At 36.8% G+C, this 27,159-nt stretch overlaps 1 protein-coding gene across 1 annotated transcript in view; it reads right to left on the bottom strand.

The window, feature by feature from the left end:
* Positions 1 to 17,128: 17,128 nt before the first annotated feature.
* The window catches only part of cd44b (CD44 molecule (IN blood group) b), a 34,653-nt gene continuing 24,622 nt past the window's right edge, over positions 17,129 to 27,159 (bottom strand). The window contains exons 6-8 of the mRNA XM_088934708.1: positions 23,170 to 23,241; positions 22,410 to 22,488; positions 17,129 to 21,669 (exon numbers count right to left, since the gene is read on the bottom strand). Of these exons, the coding sequence (XP_088790834.1) occupies positions 21,474 to 21,669; positions 22,410 to 22,488; positions 23,170 to 23,241 (347 nt within the window). The 3' untranslated portion in view covers positions 17,129 to 21,473. The remainder of the gene's footprint in view (positions 21,670 to 22,409; positions 22,489 to 23,169; positions 23,242 to 27,159) is intronic.

Genomic DNA, 27,159 nt, shown 5'->3' with positions numbered 1-27,159 from the left:
TTTGCTTTACGTATCCTCCTAATTTTGTTAAATAGTAAGTGAACAGAGACATAACAAATTAAACACTTAACTGAAGTAATTATTTTTAGATTCTAAGTGTATGAAATGCAAAGAATATACACTAGACTTGGATCACATAAATTTAAATGCCATTAGGTGTAGGAATTTTTTATTTAAATGCAACATGGCTTTTCTTCTCTTAATTATTATTATCCACTGTAATATAATCCTCATTAAATATTTTCTTCTGTAGTTTCTCTACAGAAACTGGCTTCACTGTGTTAAAAATAGCATCAAGCTTTACCTACCCTCTAATTTATATCTCTTCTTAAAAAGATAAAGGGAGTTAGTAAACCTAGAATACTAATACATCCTTCTTAAAATCCTCTAAAGTAAACCAGTCTTACCTTTAATTTGGAAACACTACAACCCATCCCTTGCTGCTTTATCAGACTGTCATATTTCTCCAGGAATTGTTGCACCTAACAGTAAAATGATGCTGTGATGATCTGGAGATGATAACATTCTAGAACTGAGGTCATATCTGTGTCACAATTGGGTCTGTGTGACATTGCAGTTGACACTGGTGTGGCAGCATCTAATGTCCTTAATAATATCTCAAATGCTAAACAGACGCAGTGATAAGAAGATCTCTTTCCACTATTACTGTCTGTTTACTCCATTTAAATGGTAATTGACTATAGCAGTTGGAATTAACACAGTACTGTCAACATTACTCCTGTATGTTTCACTGCCCTTACCAAATTCGACCAATTCTCAGATACTTGAACAAAACTCACAGACCATCAAAATGCTGTATAGTATCAGGATTTCAGACAGATGCAGGTTTAGGTAAAATTTTTCTTTAAAAGTGATCAGTTATATTATTTAAATTAAATTAAAATTGTAAAACCTAAAATTGAATAATCTTTCACCCTGGCATTTGACCACGAGAAATTGCTTTGAAGTGGTTCTGCAGACTAAATATTAATATTAATTTAGGTAGCTGTCAAAAGATGTAAAATTGCCTCCTTAGTTATATTTAAGAGCATGACAATGAACTCCATCATAAGATATAATTTACGAAATATTTAGACACTTGGCAGATTTAGGCTAAGACCATTAATACAGCCGACACAAAGCAAGCCATACAAGGCAATGTGTAATACAATAACGTGCTGCGGAAAATTACATTGCTTGAGGGTCAAAAACAAAGTTGGGATAAATATGTGTTGACGTTTTATATTATTAAAAATGCTGTTTCATTCTCTCCAAATGTCTGCATCTAACCTGTTAACTGCTTTAATTTTTTTTTGTTCATGAACCTTGGCACTTTCTGACAAGAGAAACTTTCGTTTCGATACGGTAAACTTCGAAACGAGAAACGCTTCAGCCTCTTCAGAGCAATTAAACGTCTTAAAAGTATAATTATTGTTGTTGTCGTTGTTGTTCTGTTAGCAAATACAAATAAACAACAGTTTAAGAAGAAGATGTACCGTAGATTCTAAGCAGAGCTGGTAACAGAAGTGAAGATGTCTTCCAACTTCTTCATTAAAGACCTGAGTGGAGAGAAAGCTCTGTGCCACTCAAGCCAAGCTTGCTGCTGAGCAGATACTGCAGGACCCGCTGAAGAAGGGTACTGTCTGTACTGTACTGTATGTACTGTGTGGAAATCCATTCAGTTTGAGATATTCTCGCTCAGAACCCGTGGATCCTTACTAGTTCTGCTGCTGCATCCTAACTGAACAGGTTCTGTCACACAGGATATCTAAAATGGATAAGGTGAAGTGCGAAGAAGACGAAAACTCGGAGGAGAGCGAACCGTTTGCCCTACAGTACTGTACAGTATGTTTATCCCAGCGATGACAGCTGTTCTGTGCCCTATACTTGTGCAAAGTGTTCGGGGAAGCCGCGGAGGACTTCCGAGGGGACTGGAAACCTCATTCAGAAAGAGGTCTCCCTGCTGTCTGGGAACAGGAGACATCACGCCCGACACGCTGGAAGGGGACGTGTGTGAAGACACGAAGGGTACAACACACTCTCGGGGAGGCGAATGCGGGGGCGGGGGGGGGGGGCAGGTGGAGCGAGGCGGAGGACTTGGGGCGCATCAATGCCAGCGGCCTGGAGTTGGGAGCTGGAGACCGTGATCAGTCACAGGTGCGAGTACAAGGATGGCCGACAGCCCTGCTGCGAGGAAACCGAGATGAACTCGGTCTGCGGAGCGCGGGACAGGAGACACATACTTGCAAGAGGTGTCTCAGCCAGGTTTGCTTTGTCGTAACAGGTGTACAGTAATGCAGAGACCCAAGCGGATTGGATTTATGCCATGCTGTGCTTACACTTTTAAATTCACATCAGTTACAAAAAGCTTTGGGCTAGCCTTGGTGAATGTTTAACTTGAGGTTCTGCCAGGCATTTTTAAATACAGTGAGTTAAATGATATTGTTTGACTGCATATGCAAAAAATTATACAATCCGACAGGGTGCAGTGTACTGTATGTTTGTGTGTGTGTAGGGAGGGGGGTCATTTAAGTGTAAAATTATGCGAATAAACACAAACGGTGTGAAAGTGCATGTCTCCGGAAGACTGAAATAAACTGAGCAGCATAACTTTATTAAAAGAGTACGTTTTTCGCCAGCTGAGTGCAACACATCTGGGTCTTGTCTGCAAAGTCCGCTTTAGTATTCGTCCAAAACTTGCTTTTTTCCCCCAGATGCCATTTTTAAAACCGTTACAGTAATTTAAGTGCTTTCCGGTCTCTCTCGTACTCCAAACCTTATTTTCGCTTTTAGAAGACACGGGACTTCTCGTTGGCTGACAATACATGCAGTACAATAAAAAAGGGTGCACACATTTTAATTGTTGAGATTTAACTATTTAGGTTATTTAAGAAAAAAATCACAATGATCAGCTGAGGACTGCAAAATCGGGAGAAATACCAACTCCCTTAAAACATCGTCTTTCTGCAGTATGTTGTTGTGCTGCAAGTCAGGTGAAACTCGCTGCTCCGCTTTCTCACGGGCCTTTGGCAGCACGAATAAAACAGCGCCACCAGCTGGAAGAAGGGAAAACCCCCTCACCTGGCTGGCAGCCTGTCGGTGAAGTACAGTACACCAAACTGAGAAACAGTGCCTGTAAGAAAACACACATTAATCCTCTGTAGTCGGAAACAAAAAAGCTTTGGTGAACAGAGCGCAACAAGACTGTAAGTGGACTTGACTCAAGTATTCAAACTCCTCAGAAGTCACATGACAAAGTTACTCAGATGGACTTCTTCAGGCTCAACAGTAAATTACAAGACACAGGATTGAGGACAGATGGCACATCTTTACACAGACATTCGTCCAACAAGCTCCCTGACCCTGTCATTGAAACCTAAACCTTTGGCTCTATTAAGAAATTATCCTGCAATTTGCCATTCAAAATACACATAATAATAATAATAATAATAATAATAATAATAATAATAAATAATTGCTTACACTTATATAGCGCTTTTCTGGACACTCCACTCAAAGCGCTTTACAGGTAATGGGGACTCCCCTTCACCACCACCATCAAATAAATAAATACACATCAAATAACTGTGCAATTAAACATGCATTCTAAAATACAGGCATATTGTAGTTATAATGACAAAAAAAATAGTAGAATCCAGATGTGCTCCCGAGAAATTTAAGATTACATTTAAACAATTATGGTTTAATTGTTGAAATAAACTACAATGAAAATATATAAAAGTATAGACTGATGTTATTAACTACATTAAAGGGCCACTCTGTCAAAGAGCAGATCGTGCTATACAGGGTAACAGTAGTTATTCTGCTTTCACTTATTTGAAATGTATCACAGAAGCATGTACAGGTATTGTCCAGAATATTGTACTTTTGATTGCTTTAATGTATTAAAAGAAAAAAAAAATTGGTTTGAAAAATATCACAAAGGTCATGGCCAAGGTTATTGTAAAGAGTTTGTGTTGCCAGTAGTTTTAGACGACACATTGTAGCATTGTTATGTGCATTAATGGTATCCAGACGCCCAAATCTATGAAATAGTAAATTAGATTAAAAAAAATACATACAATTACTGTACTGTATATGGAAATCAGATACTAGGGAATAGTCAACATGAATTTAGAAAAGGCTGGTCTTGTTAAGCATCTGGAACAAAAGTAATAGATACAGAATTAGCATATGACATAGTCTATTTAGATTTTCAGAATACTTTTGATAAAGATCCTCATAAAACATTAAATCTCAAATTACAGTGGTAGGAATTAAGGAAAACATGTGCTTGGATGAAGAACATGTTAATTTATAAAAAAAACTAAGAGTATAGACAGTATAAGAGGTGAATTCCCATTTAGGGTGATGTACTGTAATTAGTGGTCTAACACGGATCTGCATTATGATCACAGTTCCTCCTAATTAAAATTAATTATCAAGATTTTGGTTCAGTTAGTAAATTTGCAAATGCTAGTAAAATAGAAGTATTAGGTTACAATATAATGGTAAATTAAATTTGAAAATATTTAGATTAAATTCAAAACTGGGCAAACACCTTTATCATTTAACGTGCACTCACTCCCCAGGTAATGTACTGTACAAGTCCTTTGCTCATGCCTGTATGGAACCTGAACCTTCAATAGGTGTGAAGTGACTCTTCCTTAGCCATTGCATGAATACATAAAGAAAATGGCCATTCATGACACAGCAGCAATCCTGCTTTATTGGTCCAGGAGTGAAGAAGGAGGGGCAGAGGACAGAAGAGGATAACCTCAGGCTCTGCAGGTTTTATTGTCCTTTGATGTTTAACAGGTGTGCGTGCTAATTACAGAGAGGACTAGAGAGACAGAGAGAGAATGTTGCACCAAATATTAGTCCTTAAGTTGAGAAAGAAAAGAAACTTCCCATGTTTATATACAGTAGGAGGAGAGAAATGGAATAATGATGAATGTAAAAAATTATAAAACCCAGATATTAAAATAATTAAAAAACCCAAAACAGACTACAGTTACAAACACAGTGCCTTGCAAAAGTATTCAGACCCTTTAAAAGTTTTTAGATGTTGCTGGATTACAATAGACACTAACACATCTTTTTAAAATCAGCATTTTTACTCACATGCTCAAACAGAATTTTTTTAAAGACAACATTTATTTATCAGCAGATATCTTAGAGAAAATAAAAAACTAAAACTATGCTGCTTGGATAAGTATTCCAACCCCCGTCATCTGGGAACTCTAGGTTTACACAGGTGGAAGTGATAGCTCTAACGAGGATATCATTGCCTTACCATTGGCCTCAGCCTGTTTACATTTACTGGATAAAAACCCCAGTGTGGGTGTGGAAAATTGGTCAGGCAGTGAATCTAAAGGAAAGGTACAAAAGTGAAGGCTATAGAGTATTCTAAGTTAGAGATCAAGTGATTAAAAATGTATGGATTAGGAAAAAAGTACAAAAAATATCAATGTGTTTGGATACCCCAGTGAGCACCGTTGGCTTAGTAATCAAGGAGTGGAAGCTGCATCACACCACTCAGACACTGCCTAGAAAAGTCTGATGCTCAAAACAAGGAGACTTGTTGGGGAAGGCACTGAGAGGCCAGTAATTACTTTGAAAAACCTACAGAATTCAGTGTCTGAGAGTGGATTAAAGGAGCAGCAGTCTGCTACTCTCCATCAAGAAGTCTGAGCTGTATGAGAAGGTGAAAAAACAAGCTGTTAATCCAAAAAAAAAAACAGACATCTCAAAATTTGTCTGAAGCTTGTCAGGCAGCGCAAGAGTGATCCAGCTAAGATTTCAGAAAAGGTTTTTTGGCAAGATGAGACCGAGAGCTTTTGGGCCAACAGTCAAAGTACTACAGTATGTGTCGCACTAACACTGCAAATGCCCTAAGAAACACTATTTCTATAGTGAAGTACTGTATGGTGGTAGCAACATCATGCTGTGGGGATGCTTTTCCTTAGCAGTTTTCTTTTGACCTTATTCAGTTTTTGAATGCAATTCCTGAATGCTGCAATATACAGCAAAGGCAGCCAAAAGTCTCTGGGGGTTGGGGGTGGGGAATTCAGATAGGAGCAAATTATCACTTGTCCTAATGTTCCCTTAGGACCCAAAATCCAGCACTGAGTGTAAAAAAAAAAAATGTCTAAGCAGTGTGAAAATGCTAACATTCGTGCCATCTGTCTCTGAAGCCCTATAGGTATGAGATTTGAAAATGTTCCTCAAACCAAAATGTATGAGTCTAAAACAATCAACACCATTAATAAAAGCTCTTGGAAATTCATGGCCTTCAGTAGAACAGGTTTCCTCACAACTTTTGATCTGACTCCGTTTTGGAATTTAATTCCTGAACACTGCAATATATAAGTAAGGCATCCAAAAGTCTCCGGGGGAAAAAACTTTCAGATAGGACCCGATTATCACTTGTCCTAAAGTACCCTTGTGACTCAAAATCCAGCACCGAGTGTAAAAACTGTCTAAGTAGTCTGGCAATACTAACACTAAACCTAGCTGGGGTTTCAACAGTGCAATCCTGCAATGTGTCTCTGAACCGCTCCAGTCATCTGATTTAAAAATGTTCCTCAAACCAAAAAGTATGAGTCTAAAACAATCACAACCATTGGGAAAAAATCTCTTAGAATTTGATTTAAATAATGCGTCTCCTTTAGGCAACTTTTCAGTCAGCTGAGAAATGGTGAAAAAATGCTATTGAAATGACCGAGCATTTCAGGCCAGTGTAGGGTTTGGGTTATAAGAAACATTAAAGGATTACTCTAGTTATACATGTATTGTATTAAACCCACCCTTGGAATAAGAAGATAAAATTTTGATTAATTATACCAGACATGGTTCCATATGGGAATGAAAAGACCCTTAATGTTAAATGATTGAATTTTAGTTGCAATACAGTTTTTGTCTGCAATAAAACAACTGTTTATGAATTAACACAGACAAGAACATTCATGAATTCTTCTGAATTAATGTCTTACATACTGTTTAGCCATAATTCATGTTAATCTTACAAAATGTCTTACGAATATCTCACATACTGTTTGACATTGGGTAGGTTCCGATAAAGTCTGAAAGATGTACTGTACAGTGCCTATAGAAATTCTGCACACCCTTTCCAAAATAACACCTTTTGTGGCCTAACAGCCTTAAATCAAGACACATTAAATACATGTATTTTATCTTTACACATTGTAACATACAACCTACAAGCGAAAAACTAATGGTCAAACATTATATTAAAAGAAATTAAAAATTAAACCTAGAAAAGTAAGTTGGATAAGTGTACCTTAGTAACTGCAGTTGTAAATGAGATCTCATGTAACCAGTTGTTGTAATTCAGATGATAGCAGAAGAGAACTGCTAATTTTATTCTGATATGTAGTGCATCTCAAGTCAACTATGGGTAAAAAGGAGGTCATGAAAGACCTCCAGGATAAAGAAAGGAAAGGGACAGAGAAAGAGATGGATATACAAATATTCTAAGGGCCTTAAATATCCTTTGGAACAGTCAAAACCACCATCAATATGTGGAAGGCCTTGCCTAGATCAGGTCATCCCTCTAAAATAGATGCAAAAAGCAGACTGATCAGAGAGTCCACCTATGATCCAGTGGTCACTTTGAAAGACTTGAAGGCCTTTATGTCAAAAGCTGGCCAGTGTACATGTCACAACAATATCCCCAGCCCTCCACAGGTCTGGGCTGTATGGGAGAGTGGCAATAAGAAAGTCACTTCTCAAAAAAGCCCACAGTGAGTCGAGTTAGAGGTATGCAAAATGACACTGGAAATTCTGAAGCCATGTGATAATTTTTTTTGGTCTGAAGAAACCAAGATAGAAGCTTTTGGTCTAAATGTAAAGTGTGTTGTATTGGGTTTTTGCCAAATGTAACATCGCCCACCTACTGCAAAGCATGGTGGAGACAACATGGGGAAAACATTGCCAAATCTAGTTGTGCCAGGTTCATACAGACTTATCCAAACAGCTATGGCTGTTATTCAAAATGGTTGTAAAGCATAAAGTGGTTCTACCAAGTATTAACTGGGTGTGTACACTTGTCCAACCCATTTCTCAAGGGTTTGATTTCTAATTAATTTTCAGAATGTTTGAGCATTTGATTTGATTTGGATGTTGGGTGTTACAGTGTATAAATAAAGGGAAAATAAATTCTGATTTGATATGCCTTGATTTCAGGCTGTAAGGCTACAAAATGTTTTACTTTTGGAAAGTGTGTATAGACTTTCTGTAGGCACTGTACTCATCAGATTTTCAGCACACCCTAGTGGACAAAAATGAGACCAAGAAATAGCCATTGAAAAATGTGAAATGTGTAAACTCTGTATTGTGATTACGTTTAAGTAAAAGTTCTATGCGTCACATGAAGCCATGATGATTTGTTTGAAAAAAGATTAGACTTCAACAAATAACAGGTGATTTGTGAAAATTTGATAAGTCTATCAGTCATTTTTTGTGTCTTCACTTTTATTTTGTCTTGCTTTTTTAGTTTATACAACCAGTGCAAAAAGATTTCAACAATATTTGGCGAAAATAAATGTCTGAAGTTTGCACGTATCACTTTATTAGAATGCTTCAAATGCAGTGGTATGATGCCAAAAAGATTTGCAAAATAAAATGAGGAAGAATAATGAACTAGAAAAAATGTTTCATTCACAGGTTAATGTACAATATCATAGAATGTGTTAGTCCCCTGAAGCACATTGTTTTTATTTGCATGCATGCTGGAAATATTTTTTTTTATCTTTGAGATGTGAGATTTACCATTTTCACTGCAGGACTATTTGTTTTTTTCATATTTTGAAACAAGCATGCAATTCAAGTGCAGTACTGGTGGGTTTGGCTCCCTTGCTGGTACGTAATGGTTTATGGCCACATGTCAGCTGGATGAAATGGGTCCTGTTCCCTATACTGTATATAAAATAATTAACTAGTTTTAAAGTATTCCTAAAGTTATTTTTCAAGTATTGATGATAATTATTATAGTGATAATTTATAAGCATACTGAAATTACTCCCAGCTAATATAAAGTGCTGTAAAACATTTCCAAATTTTGCTTGGTGTGCTATGCTTTTTATGTTAGACAAATATTTTACAGATTGGTTATTTGTAGTATGGATATAATGTTGTAGCTACAGTAAGACTTTTTTGTTCTGCCTGTTTCCAGACAAAATTACTAGGGGATGTTTTGTACACGTTATGAATATGTCAGAATGATAAAAATCCCAGGCTGATGTGAACATTCAACAAGCACTGTGTTAAAGGTGTATTTTGGCTGCTGCAACATTTTAAGTAATGTTTTGACAGCATCCCGCTGAGTTTACCTGTTTACATTACCTCGGTGTTTCTTATACTGAGCTGCAACTTGAAGTGTGCCTTTTCCTTTTTTTAACAGTACTTGCAAAGCAAACGTGTTTAACTTTAGGAAGATGTTGAGCCCACATAAGGAAATTGTAAGACAAGGAAAATTTCTGGTAGTCTCCCTGCTGTTAATTTCCCCTGTTTTATTATTTTATTTCATGGTGCTTATGTGCATGCAGCAGTATGACCAAGTATAATTTCCTCACAGGAAATAACTTTGTTTTGACCCTAACACTAACATTGTCATGTTAAATTTACATTTAAGAACCATCCATAAGTAATATACTGTAGATAAGCACACTTAAAATGAAGCCCTAGACAAGTCTTATAATAAAAAAAGTATTTTCCCTATGAAGCAGCCTTGTATACTGTAAGAAATTCTGAAATGTATAAATTAAATCATCTATAATAAACTTTAGATTACTCTGGTCTCAGGAGTGCAGAAGAAAAAAATATAATTGCCACCAACCAATGGGCTGTTGCCACAGACCAGACAGGGAGGACTGAGTCTTTACACCAACTGATAGCTCTGCCACATTTCAGCTTGATGGAAGTGCAAACAATGCATGATTACCACAATAAGCAAATGCACTGGCCTTGGTTATTACACTTACTGTTTCTGGAAGAAAATCTTCAACAATGGCTGGAAGGTCAACACAGAGGACTGTTTTACATCCAGTCGCAAACCAAGGACAACAGAAGGAAATTCATAGAGGATTTAGAGATTCATAGAGGATTAGGTTGAGGCCAAACATCTGGGTATCTTTTCAAAATGGCTGGATGAAATTTTCATCAAAAAGAGCTAGATGAGCTGAGAAGAGGAACATACTATAAGTGCCCAGAGGCAGGGGAGTGCAAGGGGCCAGGTATATTTGTCCATTAGAACAGCAGTTATACTTGGCTCTCTGAGAGCTGGAGTCACATAGTCACCCTGCTCCCTGCTCTTGTCAGGGTTTTCTTTCTCTGCCTCCAACATGAAAGAAAAGAAGCAGGGAGGAAAAACTAGTGAAGTATTACCTTGAGCAGACAGGTGCAGGAAAACAACACAAAACAGAGAGTAAAGCTCTTTGAAGAGAACAGAGAAGGCAAGAAAGTTTCTTTTTCAGAAGAAAAAATAAACCTACTGTATAAAGAATGGCACTAGAGGAAACTGGCACATAGTACCAATAAAAGACCAAGAAGAAGGAGATGCACTTTTATCCTAACCAGAATGAGTCTGCCAGGTATGTACACTTTTTAAAACTTGCTGAAACACAGCCAGAAAAAGGAGCATTCTTTTACATTTCCAAATAATGCAGAGTAAAACACTGGGTTTAGGGTGAAAGTACATATCAAAACTATACACGGAGCACAACAAGAAGAAAAGAAAAGCTTAGTTTAGGATTTTGCTGCCTTTCCCAGAGAGTGTGGATCGAGGGAAGGGGCAAAGGTCAGCCTCTGAAATGAACACACATGCTCTCAGCAACACTGAGACAGATGCTCAGTCACTGACCCACATGAGGAAATGGAGACAGAAGGGAGCTGTGCTGGCGTCTCAGTGGTGCTGAAGACTCAGTCTCCCTGTCTTGTGGGCATTTGGCTGATCATATTAGCAGCACTTCAAAATGAAAGGTAAAGCATTTGAAAAGCAGTACCCCTCTATTTAAGTTTCTTTGATCCAGATAAACTTCAGATATTAAATAATTCCATTTTTATTTCACTTGTTTAAACATGCAAAGAAAATATACTTAAAAACAAAGACTACTCTTGAATAAAATAAACATGAGAGTTTTTAATTACCATTTAACTACAGGTATTATGAATAAAATCAGTTTCATTCTTCTGTATAACAATATGTATTGCCTAAAATATGGCAGTTATTTACATTTATATCTAAGGCTGCTTTTTAAGAAAGGAAAAATAATATTCCTAAAATCTGTCAATTCTGAATTTTTTGCAGAGCAATCAGTATTGGTTAACAAAATAAATCTTCAAAGTAACCCTCCTAACACTTTTTGTGAAGGATATGTGAGGGGACTATGAGCTATAGGAAACAGGCCCTGGAGCTACAATAGAATGCACACAGCCATTGCCTGTCATATCTGCCCTTTGAGGTTGTGTATTTGGTTGCCTTGAAGACAGAGAGTCGTTGCATGAGCTAAGCATCGTGCCTGTTAAGCGTCCTTTCACTCAACAAAATGTTGCTGATAAGGGCGCAAACTAGGAAAACCCCTTAAGTGCGTCTGTCAGATGTTGCAGAAACAACTGGTAGGAAAAGAGATAGTTTTCCCCATCTTACACAAGCTTGGCCATGAGAGGTGTGTAGGTGTGTGAGAGAGCTTTTACTTAACTACAGGGCATGATTTTGTGGAGGACACAAGATTTATTCAGCCCTTTGTTTTCCAAAACATCCCAGGGAACGTTTCTGCCTCGACCCCTGTGGGCACCGTCTGAAGGATTGCTGAACCTCTGTAGTGATATTAATAAGTAAACAGAGACCTTGCTTCACTGCAGTGTTAGTATGCTTAACACCATCAGAGCATTTGTTCTAGAGTGTCCCTACAGAGCTCTCTAGCACAGCGGTGAAGACACATACTGTATACTGTACATGCATCAGGATTACCAGGCACACGCACATACAGAACACACACGCGCTCACAATGGCCTTGGCCGATTCCCCACCCCCACTGAAGACAAGAAATTCCACCCATCCTCTCTTCCAATCTAACCGTTGCCATGGAGACATTGGGTACGCACACCTTGCCATAGAGATCCAATGATGGCAGAGAGAGGGGAGCCATTAATAAGCAAGCAGGAGCAGTGTCGATCCTCTACCGTAAAATAAATCCTCCTTTGCAGATACACTCAAATTCAGATAAGTCTGAAAACGTATTTGTAGTTTTGATTTTTCTTCATGCAGTATATTGTTAAAATTATGCACGTATCACTTGTCGTTTTAAAGATTTTAGTCTTTTCTGCTGTTAAGAATCTTTTAGATTATTCTTTACAAATCCAAGTGATCTTCTGGGGGTGGAAATAATAAGGCATTCCTTGCAGAGTAGTTTCATCCATGTTAAATGTTACATGCTGCAGCGTTTTGTACAAATTCTTCACATGAAATAGAAGTAGATTTATATGTACATTTATAAATTTACATGTATAAATATGTGCAACATACAGGTATGAGGACCACATTAACACACAGTGCAATGTTCATTCAATCTTCAATTGCCCCCTGGGGATGATTAAAGTATTTTGAATTGAATTTTACCACTTTTAACAGGGCAAAGAAGAAAGACACCCATGTCATCCATCTTGTAATATGTAGTAAAATTAGTTTATAGTAGAAACGATAGACTTAATAAAGATAAAGCATTCTGTTTCTAAGGGTTATAATTGCAATAACCTGATAAGCAGTTGCCAATCTGAAATAAAGTCTTTCATCCTCTTAATTAGCTCACACATTTAATCTCATATTCTGTTGGTTTTTGTTGTTTTTTGTTCCATACAGAGGTACCTTGGTTTCCAGGGTTATGTGACGTAAACACTAGCAACAGCAAGGATTGCATGACTCTATAACGTGCTCTGAATGCTGAATAAAGGCACAGCTGTGCTTCTGAGAGAACTGCTGCTTTCATGTTATTTGTTCCCCAAATAAAACAACATTGGGCAAAGTCAAGATCCCTTTAAAAAAATTAGCAGCCTCCAATATTTGGAGGTCTTTGATCCTAGTAGATCTATCTATATACTGTAGAAATCTTAGTTCTGAAGTGATTATCAAATTGAGTAGGTGGAGATAAAAGTGATTGATTAGCTAGAGGCTCTACATTGATTTTCTTGTGCTTTTGTTGTCAAGTTATTCCAATCATGGCAATCAAAAGATAATGGAATGAGTAAGAGCTTTGCAGCTGTTTAGGAGCCACAAATAAAAGCAACAAATCCTCTCTATCTTGCCAAGTAAAATGCTTTCTTTCATCGCTTCAGACATAAAGGCTGATTAATCAATAACTCTAGATACTATTTTTCAATTTCAAGTGTTAATCAAGTCAGTCGATTACATCCTAAATCCCTCCCAGAAAACAGCACTGGAATAATCAAATAGTTATTTTATGCAGCACCAAGTTTGGTTCCAGTACTCTTTAACGTAAACCTCAACACCAGATTTAATAAGTTTGTATTATGATTAATATAGATAACTCTTCCATTCCCTCTGAAATATCATGCATCAATGTTTGGGTGCCATGGCAACAACCACTGCTCTTCCATAATCTTTCTTCACAGTCACACACTGAGTCACAGAAGAGAACAGAAAAAGACTGCTATAATTTTTGTGTATTTATTGTTTCAAAAAAATCTTTTACTTCTGTTTTATGAATGATAGAATATTTTTTTTGTTTTAGAGTAACAAACAACACTGGAGAAGATCAAACTATTTTAATTATTTTTATTTTTTATTATTTTATTATTTTTAATTTTTCAGAACCAAACACAGCCAGTATAAAACAAAACAATATTCAGCTCCGCACAAAATCCAGACTTTCCCCGTTAAAGACCCCAGACATGCAGGCATACAACCAAGATACTTGTACAATGCAATAAATACCAGATCACCCAAAGAGGTCTGTTTTTGCCCCCAAAGTGCAAGCATCTTTTAGTGAAACAAACCAACCACAGCTGTTGCTGCTATAGTGGAAGATGAAGAGTGGAATCATCACATTCGTGTTAAGAATATTGAACACAGAAAATAAAGCCTGTCTACAAAATTTAGCCACATCTGGAAACTACTAAAACCCATATAAAAATGTGCCTGTTTCACCTTCTCGATTGAACGTACGCAATGGCCTGATTGATTGATTGGCTGTACAGTGTATATACAGTATATATACTGCTTTTCATGCCAAAGCTCTTTATATTTAAGAGGGTACTCGCATTACCTACTGCTGAAGTGAAGCAGTATGACACACAGCAGTCATTATGGACCAACAGTAAAGGGAAAAATAGTGCAGAACAAATTGGGAAGAGACATAACAGAATTTAGCAGGAACCTCTAAAGACCTTTAGTTTAAACCTTTCACCAATGAACACCCTAATGTCTCTGGTAACCACTGGATTGGAAATTCTGGTTCAGATAATATCCTGGTCTATCTTTTCAGGTTCATCTGAACATTAAATCTGAAAATAAAATATAAAATCATTGGTAGGTCAATGTCCTATATTGTAAATTTTAAAGGCAGTAATATAATTTTGGGCCAATTGATTTTAGACCCTGACAGTACACTGAAATAAAATGACAAAAAACATTGCCTATCCAGTCTGTCATCAGTATAGAGAATGACAGCATGAACTCGTGATTGCCTGAAACAAGGCAAACATCAGAGGTGACAGTAGGCAGGAGGAATCGATGGGTATAATGAGGAAAAGGCAGTCAATTGCATTGGATACAAGACAGCCTGCCTGACTTTTAGGTACTAATTTGGTCATAAAAGCCTCCAGATGGCGTGATAGCACTTTAACCTACTGTATACTGGATACTAAGTTTTACTCATTCATTTGGCTGACAGTTTTTAGCAAAAAAGAAATCTATATTTTTACCCATACTGTATAAAGATAGATATTTTACTGTAATAATAGCTTTATGTCTATTTTTGTGGTTTTATTATTATTTTATTCCACTGTTATACGCTTGCTACCTTGACTGTTTCTATCTTTAAGTAAGTTACTTTGGGTAAAAGTGTCTGTCAAACGAAAACGTAAATTTCCAATGCAGTAGTGCCAGGAAATGTGAGTTGTTGGGCATGTTCTAAAAAAAGCCAACTTGATTTGCACTAAAAACCCAAACCATTTGTATGCAGTTATGAAGTAAATGCAGTCAAATTACTCTTAATGAATCCTATGACTGCACCCCATGGATTAGGATAGATTATCACTTGAGCCACTATTCAAATCAAGAAACTCTTAAATTATCTTAAATGATTCCTCTTACAATTGATTCATCTGGATTCATACAGATCTGCAGAAATTGGTATGGTGATCTGAGTATAATCTGGTAGATAAGAAGTTAGCCCTCAGCCAAGCTGATTAAGCCAAATTTAATGTGGCTGAAACACTCAATAAACCTTTCAATACACTCATGTTTTAAGTGTTATTCCTAGTTTCCTAAAAAATGTTGATTTCATCCCCTTTGTTACCGAAAGCCTAAATTGGCTCACGCACAAAAAAATTGCTTTGACAAGCTACTGACATCACTTTAGTTGAGTGCCACTGTGTGCAATAACAGCAGTTCATCTTCTCTGAGAATGAATGCGCCTGTTTCTGTAGGATCCCATTGTCAGGTAGTGATTTCAAGCAAAGATTTAATAATGAGGATGTAGGGACTTTCGAAACGCCTGGGGGACAAAGTTGAAGAAAGACACAGATCAGAAGAGTATAAAAAATCTCACAAAACCACTGAATATTTTCTTGGAAAAAGTGAAGTCAATCGTGAAAAAGTGGACAGTATATCGTTCCACCCAGACACTGCCTAGATCAGCTCCATCCCTCAAGCCAGGCAAGGAGGAGGCTGGTAAGGGATACTGCTGTGAAGCCAATGGTATCTTTGAAAAAGAGGGGAGAAAATATCCATGAATCAACACTATCCTAGTCACCTCACAAAGCTTGCCTGTATGACAATGAGGCAAATCCATCTCAAATCCTGCATGGAGTTTGCAAAAATCATTTACTGTAGGTCATACTTATAACATGTGACAAATGTATTTGTGGTAGTGCATCACTCAGTCAACACCTTCCCTACTATCAAGCATGATCGTAGCAGTATCATGTTACATTACCAGGGACTGGGGTGCCTGTCAAGACTGAGAGCAAAGTATAGGTAAATCTTAGGAAAATTAACACCAGGCTGTTAAAGACCTAAAACTGGGGAAATAAAATATACATTTCAATAAGACAATGACTAAAAGCTCAAGGGCAAAGCTACACTGGAGTAGCTTAACAAGAAGAAAGGTGAATGTCCTTGAGGTTTGAAAATTACTGTCCATTAATGTTCCCTAACTAACTCAACAGTGCTAAAAATCAATTTTTAAAAGAATAATGGGTATAGATTGTACCATTTTATTGTGAAAAGTTGGTAGAGACTTATAATTTCTGCCATAGGTGCTTCCACTACAAATTGAGGGGTATAAAGTGGGGTGTGGGGTGTGTGTGTGTGGGGGATGCTTATGCAATCAACATATTTTACTTTTTGATTTTTCCTTGCAGTTTTTGACATTTAATTGACATTTAACTTGACTTCAACTGTCACCCATGAAACTTTGTAGTTGAAGCCTTCAAGTTTTGATTAAAAATATTCAGTAAAAAATGTGTATACATCATTTGGAATTTAATAATATAACTTAACATCATTGGATGGGGGGAGAATGGTTTGTATTTTGTGTAAACATATAGTCAGGTGTTTAAAATTGTTTGATTTATCATGATATGTTACACATATTGTTAATTAAACTTTCACCTTTTTATTTTTGGTTGCATATGGTTTATTTCCTCTGCACACAGCTCAACTGTAATTTTTATCCTTTTAATAATCACATCAAACATTAATCCTCACGTTATGGTGAAAATCGGTTCACTTCAACAGGTCTTCCGTAAAATAGACATTTTGCATCACTTGCATCTCACGGAGCAGGTTTTTTTCTTGTTCGTGACATTCAGAGACCTCAAAGTACTGTGTATAAATAATATATAAACATATAAAACAAGTCCAAAGTTTGTGTAATTTTGTTTATTTTAAATGTTAAAAGTTGCATCCACAAAAAAATCAACAAATTCTTTACAAATTAAAGAGTGTTATTTATGGAATGTTGATTAAGCAATATTTGTATGGGAGATTATAAATAAATAAATTGTAATACACAATGGATAGAATCTATTCCTAGAGCTTAATTCAGAACAGTGTTGCTAAAAATCATTAAGCCATAGTAAATCCTGAGTTTGCAGTACCTAATATAAGAAACTTACAAGTAGAGTAGATGAAGTTAAAGTAACCCACATCAGCAAAGCAGAAGTCTAGTCCTTGTACTTCAGGGTCCTGTGGTTTGTCTTCCACTTCTGATCTTTATTAGCTACCTTTTGGGATAAGAAATTAAAGCACCTGTTTTCTTACTCAATGTTAAATTGAAAAGTACGCAGAAAACTAGGGCTCTAGGACTGAGAACTAGAGTTGTTCAGTTGTGATCAACATGTAAATTCTCCCAACACAAGCACTGATTGTGCTGTAACAGCTACAATCAGATACTGTATCATTTGTATCACCTTCATCAAGAGCCTGACAGGAAGCTAAGACAACAGACACAGATCTTCTAATGCTAGGGTTAACAACAGACTGTTCTTTCAACTGCGTTTTGAGTAAGTTTAACCAGAACCTTAAATGGCTGAAAAGGTATCTGGTCTGAAACATACAGCAATCCTAACTTGTTGGATTTAACACTAATCTCAAATGCTAATCCTAGGCTATTGGAAATGTGGATGATTTATCAGATCAGTAGGTTCCTGAAGAATAGACAGACCACATTTAATCTAACTGGACCTTTCATCAATTTCAGATCCTGGCAAAAAGCTACATATGAACAGGTTCCTTGTCTTACTATATAGTGAAGTTGAAACTCCCTTCTCTTTTAATGAAGCAAAGTATTAATTCAATCAAGCATTCAGTTTAGTAACTCAAAGCTGAGCTGGGAAACACTGGAAGACATCGAGTGTCTAAAGGTCTGATTAAGTCCTGCTTTTGCGACCATTCTTCTGTTTTTGGGGAATAAGAAAATGCATTAAAGAATAGCAAAGGATGACTGAAATTTTGCAGTTTAATTCAGAGATTTCCTATCCACATCTTGTTTTAGTCTCCCTCTCTTTTTCTTATTTCAACATATTTCTTAATTGAATTTTTAACTGGACATTTAAGTCAACTCTGAAATGTAAAATGTATAAAAAGCCAATGATTGGGTCAGCCGTGTCTTAGGTTAATCTCTGGGAGTGAGATGGGATGCGAGCAGCAGTTACCAGTGGTTTTGCACCAGTCAAACTTGTCCGAACGCTTTTCATGGTTTTAAATGAATTTTTAAGCTTTGAGAATAAAGCTGAAATGTACATATAAAAATTACAACAGAATTGTTCTACACATATGAGTATATAGTAGCAAAACCATCATTAGCTATAAAATACAGCATAAAGTGCATTTATACAGCAATATTAAAATCTCTTAAGATGGAATTTTTTGTCTTTCTTTTTACCCAACTACATTACAATAACAATAGGAACAAGCAAATAAATCCCAAAGCACCCCAACCCGAACCACACAAATGACACAGACATACAGTATAATGGCTTTGGCAGCAGGGCTTTCTGTCTCTGGGCAGTTGCAGACAACCTGGCTTTGAAGAGGAGTGTCTGGGGACTGACGTCCCCACCTGTACCTGCTCTCTTCCGCAGCACACTGTTTCTGAAGTTTGTTCTGCAGAGGGCAAGCAATGCCAATCGCAAGGGCACCTGCACACATGTTGACAACCTCTTTAGATGTCAACAATTGAACAATCTTCTCTCCTCAAACAATCACACAGATTCAGCAGGACTACTAATAATAGCTATAATAATATCTATTCAAACCCATATTCCTCTTTTCTTCTTGAATATACACCAGCTCTTTGCCTCTCACTGCGCTCACTACCTAAGAGTTTCTCTTGTCAGATCATCTATTCAAATCGGGGTTTCCTGGTCTTTTCTGACCTACTGTACAGTCCCCTTTTCAATAATAATCTCAGAATACGGCTCCTCAAACATGTAAATACTAAGTACAATAAATACTGCAGATGTTACTCCTAAATTAGTAAAATCTCAAGTCTAGAACTACTATACCATTTCTGAGTCAAGACCCCTGGGGTTGATTCAAAAAACAAATAAAAGGCACACAATAATCTGTATAGTTGCAGCTTTCAAATAAACCCAAAAAGGACAAAAAAGAGCAACATAATTTACTGTAGACCCTAAAACACCAAATTGCCCAAAAAGCACTGAAATGTCTTGACATTTCCTACAGAAAATTAGTCATCAGTAATATTACAAGGACTAATTAGAGGCCAGTAAAGACACACAAAAAAAACATTTAAAAATTAACAACAAAACGCAATTTTCTTCTTTCCATTGTTAAGTAGGTAAAACATTTCCAATTTCTGCAAAATTCTGTAAGATTATCTTACACTGTTTCTTTGCACCCAAGGCATTGCACTGCATTGGTTTGTGATAAATTATATTAACTAATTGTAAGAGTTATTAAGAGCTAATTAAATACAACGTACGATTAAACCATCAGATGGCTTTCAGAGAGCCTTAACTGACATTGACAGAACAAATCTGCCTTTGAAGGAGTACTGTATGGCCCACAACACATTCAGGTTGGGCCACTAATGTATTTAAAAACCTGGAGAGTGAAGTATCTGTTGTTGTTGTTCCATCATCATTGCAGAATCAATGGATTAAGCACAATTGAAACAGTGATGCTGAACTGACTAATCTTATTCTAAAATAGTGGTGTTGTGTCTATTCTGTTTAACTGTTCTTCTAAGCAATGCTAAGAAAGAAGGCTTATTTATTTCTGCTCTATCCCTGCAGATTTGGATATACTGTATGAAATATGATATATGAAAAGCTTACATCTATCTTTCAGTCTACTGTAAGATACCTCATTAGTCATAAAACGGTAGAAGTAAAAACAAATATATCCCTTTATTAAATTATTTAAACTATTTAAATAGACATTAATAATGAAGTCCAACTAGGGAAAAAGCACTGGTGTTTTGCATGACCACTATATTATTTAGAGATGTCCCTTTACTAAAATACAATATAGACATCGGGATATACAGTAAGAAGACATTCAGGTATTACTTCCAGTTTTATAGCCTCCTTGGCAACAAATAATGGCTAAAAATTATGTTCCACATGAAAACTATACATACTGTAGACTTCTTGTTGTCTATTAATTGCAAAAGTCCCTTTCTGAACTTCCCCTAAAGATGTGGAATTGTATCTATGGTACCAAACAATAACTAACACTCACTCACAATGACTAATTACTGTGTTTTTGGCAACAGATAGAAGTAGATGGTATTTCTCAAGATTTGTGCTTTCATGTTTCTGCAGATGTTACAATTTCAGTAAGTTCACTGACCTGCTTCCATCCAGCCCAAACTCAAGTGTTATTCATAGAACAACATTTCAACCACATTTTTTTAAAAAGGAAAGTTTGCTGAAGCAGACGTCCAGTGATTGTGATGCTTTTCATACCTTATTTTGTATTTGTATTTTATTCTTATATTGTCTCTGTATGTTTCACTTTTGATGAACCTCAGAATTGCTTATGTACTTCAAACTTTATGTAAATAGTACTGTCCACTCAACAAAGTTCCATCTCTATCCTGCAGGAAAAAAAGATCTTGTTGGTTCTTTCTCTTGGCAAAAATACAGTAGACAAAATCTGAACTAGAGACCATTGTCTTGCAGAACAATGAACAAAATAATGAACCATCTTATAAGGAAAATAAATATTCATAACTCTTACTCAACAAAATAACTTTTAAATTTTTTAACATGTACTTTAACTTAAAATGTAAATGTCACTTTCAAATGTTTTTGATTAAAATATAAACCTTATTTGAGTATTTTTAGTGAAAATGTGATTTTCAGAATGCATAAAATGTGTCTCGGAAACAATCCAGTAAATAGTGAAATATATTCTTTACCATATTCAAACCTGGATTTAAAGAATAATCTCCAAATTGTTTGGATAAGTAACAAACCAAATGACAGTGACCCTTTTGTTAATTTAGACATCATTTTTCTTGCAATGTGCCCAATGTGTTTCAGAAGTCCAAGCCTGTGGCTTGCAGTCCGCGCTCACAGACATCCAGCTTGGGGTCTGTTTCCTGGTCTCTTACCCGCAGACTGGGTGAGCTCTTGTGGCCCCCCTACCCGATCCTCCCCGTCCCCCAGATGCCTTGTAGCTGAAGGCCAAGTCCTGCCCTGCTCCAGTCCCCAGGCCCTCCACAGGCATCTTATGCCATCTAGGATTTCTCAGGGGAGTCTTCCAGGGCGATGACGGTGAACTCCTCCGCATTGCCCCCGTTCTCCTGAATCTTCTCCTTGTTCATCAGCTGGACCATCTCCTGCTCTCGATCAGCCTTTGTGCTTCCTGCTGCCCCATTGCCATCCCTTCCTGGTTTGCTCGTAATCACCAGCTTCTGCTTCTTCCCACACCACCTTTACGAGAGAGGAGACACATCTGGCCATTATGAATGGTTATGAATTTTCCAGGTTAGGAAAACCTCAAAGCCAGAACGCCCAACCATGTCTTTCAAAGCCCACTTACTCTCCTTCATTGTCTACTCATCTCTTCCTGTTTCTGATTCAAGATACTATCCACAAACCATGTTTTCTTTTAAAAACAGACAAGTTTTGATCTGTAGCTACACTACTTCTGCCCAATACATAGTAAATGGGGGATGTATCCAAAACGGGTGAGTAAAGGTGAGGTCCATCTCATTTTGCATCATTCCTGCCTTCCCAGTGTTATCCTTTCAGCTCCTTCTCTCATTTGACCTTGTGGAAATCTTTTGGAGGTTTATTGGCCTTGTCTTTATGGTCAGGCTGTTGCTCTTTCAGCCAAGATGGTTACAGCCAAATCTATTTTCTAAATATCGAGTTGTGTTGTCTAGTATTTCTAACAAATTACACAGGTTTGATCATTATAATTTACATATGGGTGCATTACATTATCAGCAAGCATTCCTCTGCTGTTTTCTTAGAGGACAGATCAGACAGATTCAGGGTGTAATAGTTGGTATTAGAAGTTTACCACAGGCTATGGGTAATACTGTAGCTGCAGCATTGCTTCAAAATGAGAAGAACACATTAAAAGATGTAAATGAAACTTTAATAATTGAAAATATCAGTTTGTTACCTCTTTGCTCTAGAAAGGTGTACATTTTCCTTTGTTTTACCTGTGTCTGGTGGCGATGGCAATGCACACAAGGAAAATAACAACCACTGCTACAACCACAGCCAGGATGATCAGCCAGTCTGCAAGCAAGGGGATGTGATATTACATCACTCAGCTGGTTTTTCCATTAAGAAAAGGAAGTTAAGCTGGTAACATTTTGAATGTCAAAGGGCAAAGCTGTCAAATATAATCCTATGCATTTATTTCTAATGTGTATACCAGTATTTGTCTCTGAGAATCTTTCTGTATTTCTGTATTTGGAAAGTTACACATATCTTAAGTATCTTAAGTATCTTGGAATATTCTAAATTAAATAATATTAATTATTATACAATTAAAATATTAAGTTTTTATTTTTAGTTTTCTTTATAGCTTATGATTGTTCTTATTTTATGTTTATTTTTATTTAAGATGTGGTTGTTTTTTTGTTTAAACTCTACACTCTATAAAAATTCCATTTAGCTGAGATATTTACTTGCTGATAAATAAATTTCATGCTCTCACAAATACTACTGTATCTAAAAAGGAAAACGGTCTGTTTTCTTTTATTTAGTTTTTATTTCTTTGTCAAGCAATTTGACAATTCCAGCAATTCTGCTCATTACTCTGAGAAACTAGGAGCGGTTACTAGGAAAAGTTCTGTCGCTTTATATAAGATGAAAACAGTCTCACAAGCCCATATTTGAAGATTACTTCTTCCATCATTACTTCTATCATAGTTTCTCTAAACCCTGCTGTAATGTTCCTTGGCAGTGACTTACCTGGCACTTTATGGCCCTTGTGTCTTTCCGTATCGGGCGGAGCTGCAGTCTGAGGAATAATCATTCGACGGCCTGCATTTGGTGAAATTAAAAGAAAAGAGCTTGAAGAAGAAATTAAAAGTGGGCGCAGCACTGTAGCACATTGGTTCGAATTGCTGCCTTGTAGTGCTGGGGCCCTGAGTGCAATTCTGGACATGGAGTTTGTATGTTCTCCCCACGACTGTGGGAGTTTGGTTTTGGACATAGAACAATTGAGCTTCTGGGAAAACTGGCTCTAGGCATGAGTTGCGTCTGTGTCTTTGTTTGAGCCCGTGTGCCCTGTGATGACACAGTATACAGTATATCTCATGGAATTTCAGCTGTGTCACAAACCGATAAAACAGCCATAGCTGAGACGCTTTAGTTCCGATACCAGTGGAAGTTATGCTCTAAATAAGGAAACTGTTCTCTTGTGCTTTTTGCTTTAGTTATTTTTGGTGATTGCATTTTGAAATGTGTTTTTCTCTCTATTTCAAGAAAATAAAACACAGAAAAGGTTAAACATTAACCATCTCCTCGCAAATGCAATAGTGAATTTGTACGAAGTGTGAGTGGAGGGTGTCTCTGCAGGTTTAAACTGAAATTGAGAAGAAACCACTTATCATCGATGCTGCGTGGTTTCTGTATCTGAAATACTGCAATTCTGTGAGGAGGAAATGATATTTCTCTGTAAAATACAGTAAGCAGTGTTTACGGTGTTGCCCAGCAGCCAAGTGTGATTTGCCTGGGAACATCGACAGACACCCTGCAGACCTCATCGGACTCCTGGGAATTCCCAGTGGAGCCCAGTGACAATGTTTTCATCATACAAAGTTATGACTGTTTCAGTGATTCAGTCTCAGGTCTGAATCAAGTGACAGCTTTGGAGTTCATGCTGGCCTGCGGGGCTTCAGTTCAGATTTAATTGGACCAGAGATCTGGTGTGGAGTTTCTTTATTAAATAGTTACCAACCAGCTAGACGCCAGCAAATGTCTCATTATCTGTCAAGCCCTCTGGTATTTCAGTGTAATCATTGTTACTTCATATTTCAGTGCTTGCATTGCAACCACCTTCTATCAGACACAACATGTGCATTTACATTACATATAGCTTTATATACTGTATAGGCCTGAAAAATTAACTGATGTGCCAAAAAAATGTGACACTCAAAAACAAAACAAAGATTCATGGATTCATGGAAAGGTTTCAGTATGAAATATGAAATATGATGCATTGACAAAATGAAAACATCACAGAGTTGATGCAGATTTGGCCTCTGTGAACACTAACCCTGTTCTAGGCAGTGCTGATACCTCGTCTGGTGGTAGGATGTTATATCACTCTGCAGCTGCAAACAGCTGTTGAAAGGTTAACCAGCTGTGTTTCTTTTATCTTAGAGCTTTGGCAGGCTGGGGTTCTTTTTTAGTTTTTTAATTTGGAATCAAATGGGAGCTCTTAACTGAAGTTCAGGAGGGATAATGACAAAGAAGAACTTATAGCTGAAGTTTGCTATACCACACACTTCTTTTTGCAATTTTTCTTTCATGCATACAGTCTCTCCTCCACCTCATAGCTAACCCTAAGTTCAAGATGTTACCTCCCCCCCCCCTCTGAATGGGGGTTCAAGCCTCCTCATACGGTATTCAGGAGACCAGTCACAAAGCCTATGATTCTTGGATGTTATTCTTCATTAATGATTTTTGTTGTAAATACACTGAAATGTGTAACCATCATTTGGGTGGATGAATGTGTTGAATTACCATTGATCAATAATGTGACAAGGTATCAAACCTGTGATCAAGCCTGTACCTTTACTGGTTGAGACACTTATGAGGCCCTTTGCTTGCCCTGTTTGTGTAACCCAACAATCACCTTCATCCAGGCAATCTAGACACTGGACTATTGCAAAAACATGATTGATTTACTGTTCATTTAAGGTATTGTAGTGCAAAGTGTGACAAAACACTCAAGAGTAGTTTTCTAAGATCACATGAAAATAAGCCATATCCATAGGAACCAGACTATAAACTAAACTGTGGTACAGTATCTAATGTGACTCAGACTTTCAAAAAATCTTTGTGGCTTGTGGTATATAATTAGCTGTTAATCACCGCCCTTATCTTTGAACTACTATACATTAGCAACGGTAAAGTGTTCAATAACATTATATTAAACAAAGGATATGAGGGCACCAATTGTTATTAGCTATTTTGCCACTTTGAGTGATAGCGTGTATAGTTGAAACCTTCTTTCGTACTGTATCTCAGGAAACATTTTTAGAAAAAGGATAAAGATTACAGCCTGGCACAGCTTAGAGAAAAGACAGATTGGTTGACCCATTCTGGTTACTTGAAACACCACAGTAACTTCCTTATGCAACATACTGTACTCTGGTTATTTTTTTAATCAGATTATTGTACAGTTTAACCACAAAGATACAGTATTGTGTATCTGAGGTAACTGTAATTGAGGTTATTGTGTGCCTGACGTGTGTTGCAGCTTGTGGTGTCTGCAGCACTTCTAATATGATTCTGTGTTTTCAGCCAGCATCTAAACATCATGTTAATATTAAGATAGTAAATTACTGAAGGGAGTCAGAAGTGACTTTGTTCACATCAGTGTCTGATGTCTTCTGTTTATTGTTCCACCTTGAGTATTCATTAAACTACCAAACATTTTCCCTACAAATCTATAACAGTTCATTACTCAAACCACTTCACTTCATTAAATATTAAAGAATCTTTGAAGCACAATCATTTTTGTGTTTGAATAAAAGAAAACAAGGAGCAGGCCAGTCACATTAACCAATACATGAACTCATTAATTTGAAATAATATTTGTGGGATTTGTGATATCTAACAATTTCCCAGAATAAAATGTAGAAACTTCCAACAGGCCATAACAACTCTGAGCTTTTCATTTTGTTTATCACCATTAGAAAATACCAGGAAACAAAAAGTTATCCTTTGTTTTTAATGGTAACACTTCATGTGTGAACCTTAAAGGTACATCTGTATTTCAGTTTGAGTCACTTCTCTGTTTTTCACTTCCTGTCACATCTTCTCTTTGTGCTTCTGTGAAAAGAAACTGAAATAAAATTGACATCACTGCTTCACTAAACTAGAACTAGGTCTGGCTGCACTATAGCACAGGACTGACAAAAAGGCTTTTCAAACTCTTAAAATATCGCATTGGTCTATTTTCCATGTCCAGTAACATGTAACTCTGAAATAAGAGCTTTTAGAGAATTTATGAACAACCCAATCAGTTTCACCTTGGCAAGTAAAACAATATTAATTTATCAATTTTTAAACTAAACTAGGAAGAATCCTGTCACTATGCACATTGTCCATCAATGTATATAATCGATATCATAAACTGTATACAGTACCATATAGAGCCATGTCAGTTTATAGAAAAGAGAACCTACAGTACAGTATGTACTGTACCCTACAGAATTTAATTAATTGAACTACTAATTAAACTACAAAGCTTTTTTTGTAATCTACAAAACAGCTCTGACTATTTTCTAGTGAACCATCCTGTCATTTTATAACTATCACAAATAATTAAATACTTCACTTAATTTGTTCATCTGGCCCTTGCTTATTGCCCCTGGTTGAAGTACTGTACAAGATCTTTTTGTTGTTTTCTGGTTGTTGGTTGCATCTTTCAGAAGCTTCCTTCCCATTACCAGGAAACCATTTATTTAAGGTAAAAGTCCTGGAAGCACAAGACAGAACTTCTCACTAGATAGGAGACCAGTCCGTCCCAGGACCCACACAAATTGGGGACTTCAATAAACCTCACCAGCATGTTGGAAATAAATTTCAGCTTAATAAAAGCTTCCAGTCTAACAACTATCATATTGTGCCACCTTCTTTTGAACAGAGTGAAGAACGGGATTAATCAATTCACTGCTGAATACAGAAATTATAGAATTTTGGTTTTCCCATGTAATGAGTTTGCCA

Source organism: Atractosteus spatula, chromosome 16, assembly GCF_055471065.1.
Source record: "Atractosteus spatula isolate fAtrSpa1 chromosome 16, fAtrSpa1.hap1, whole genome shotgun sequence".
Classification (NCBI taxonomy): Eukaryota; Metazoa; Chordata; class Actinopteri; order Semionotiformes; family Lepisosteidae; genus Atractosteus; species Atractosteus spatula.
This window is presented reverse-complemented; position numbering and strand designations above follow the sequence as displayed.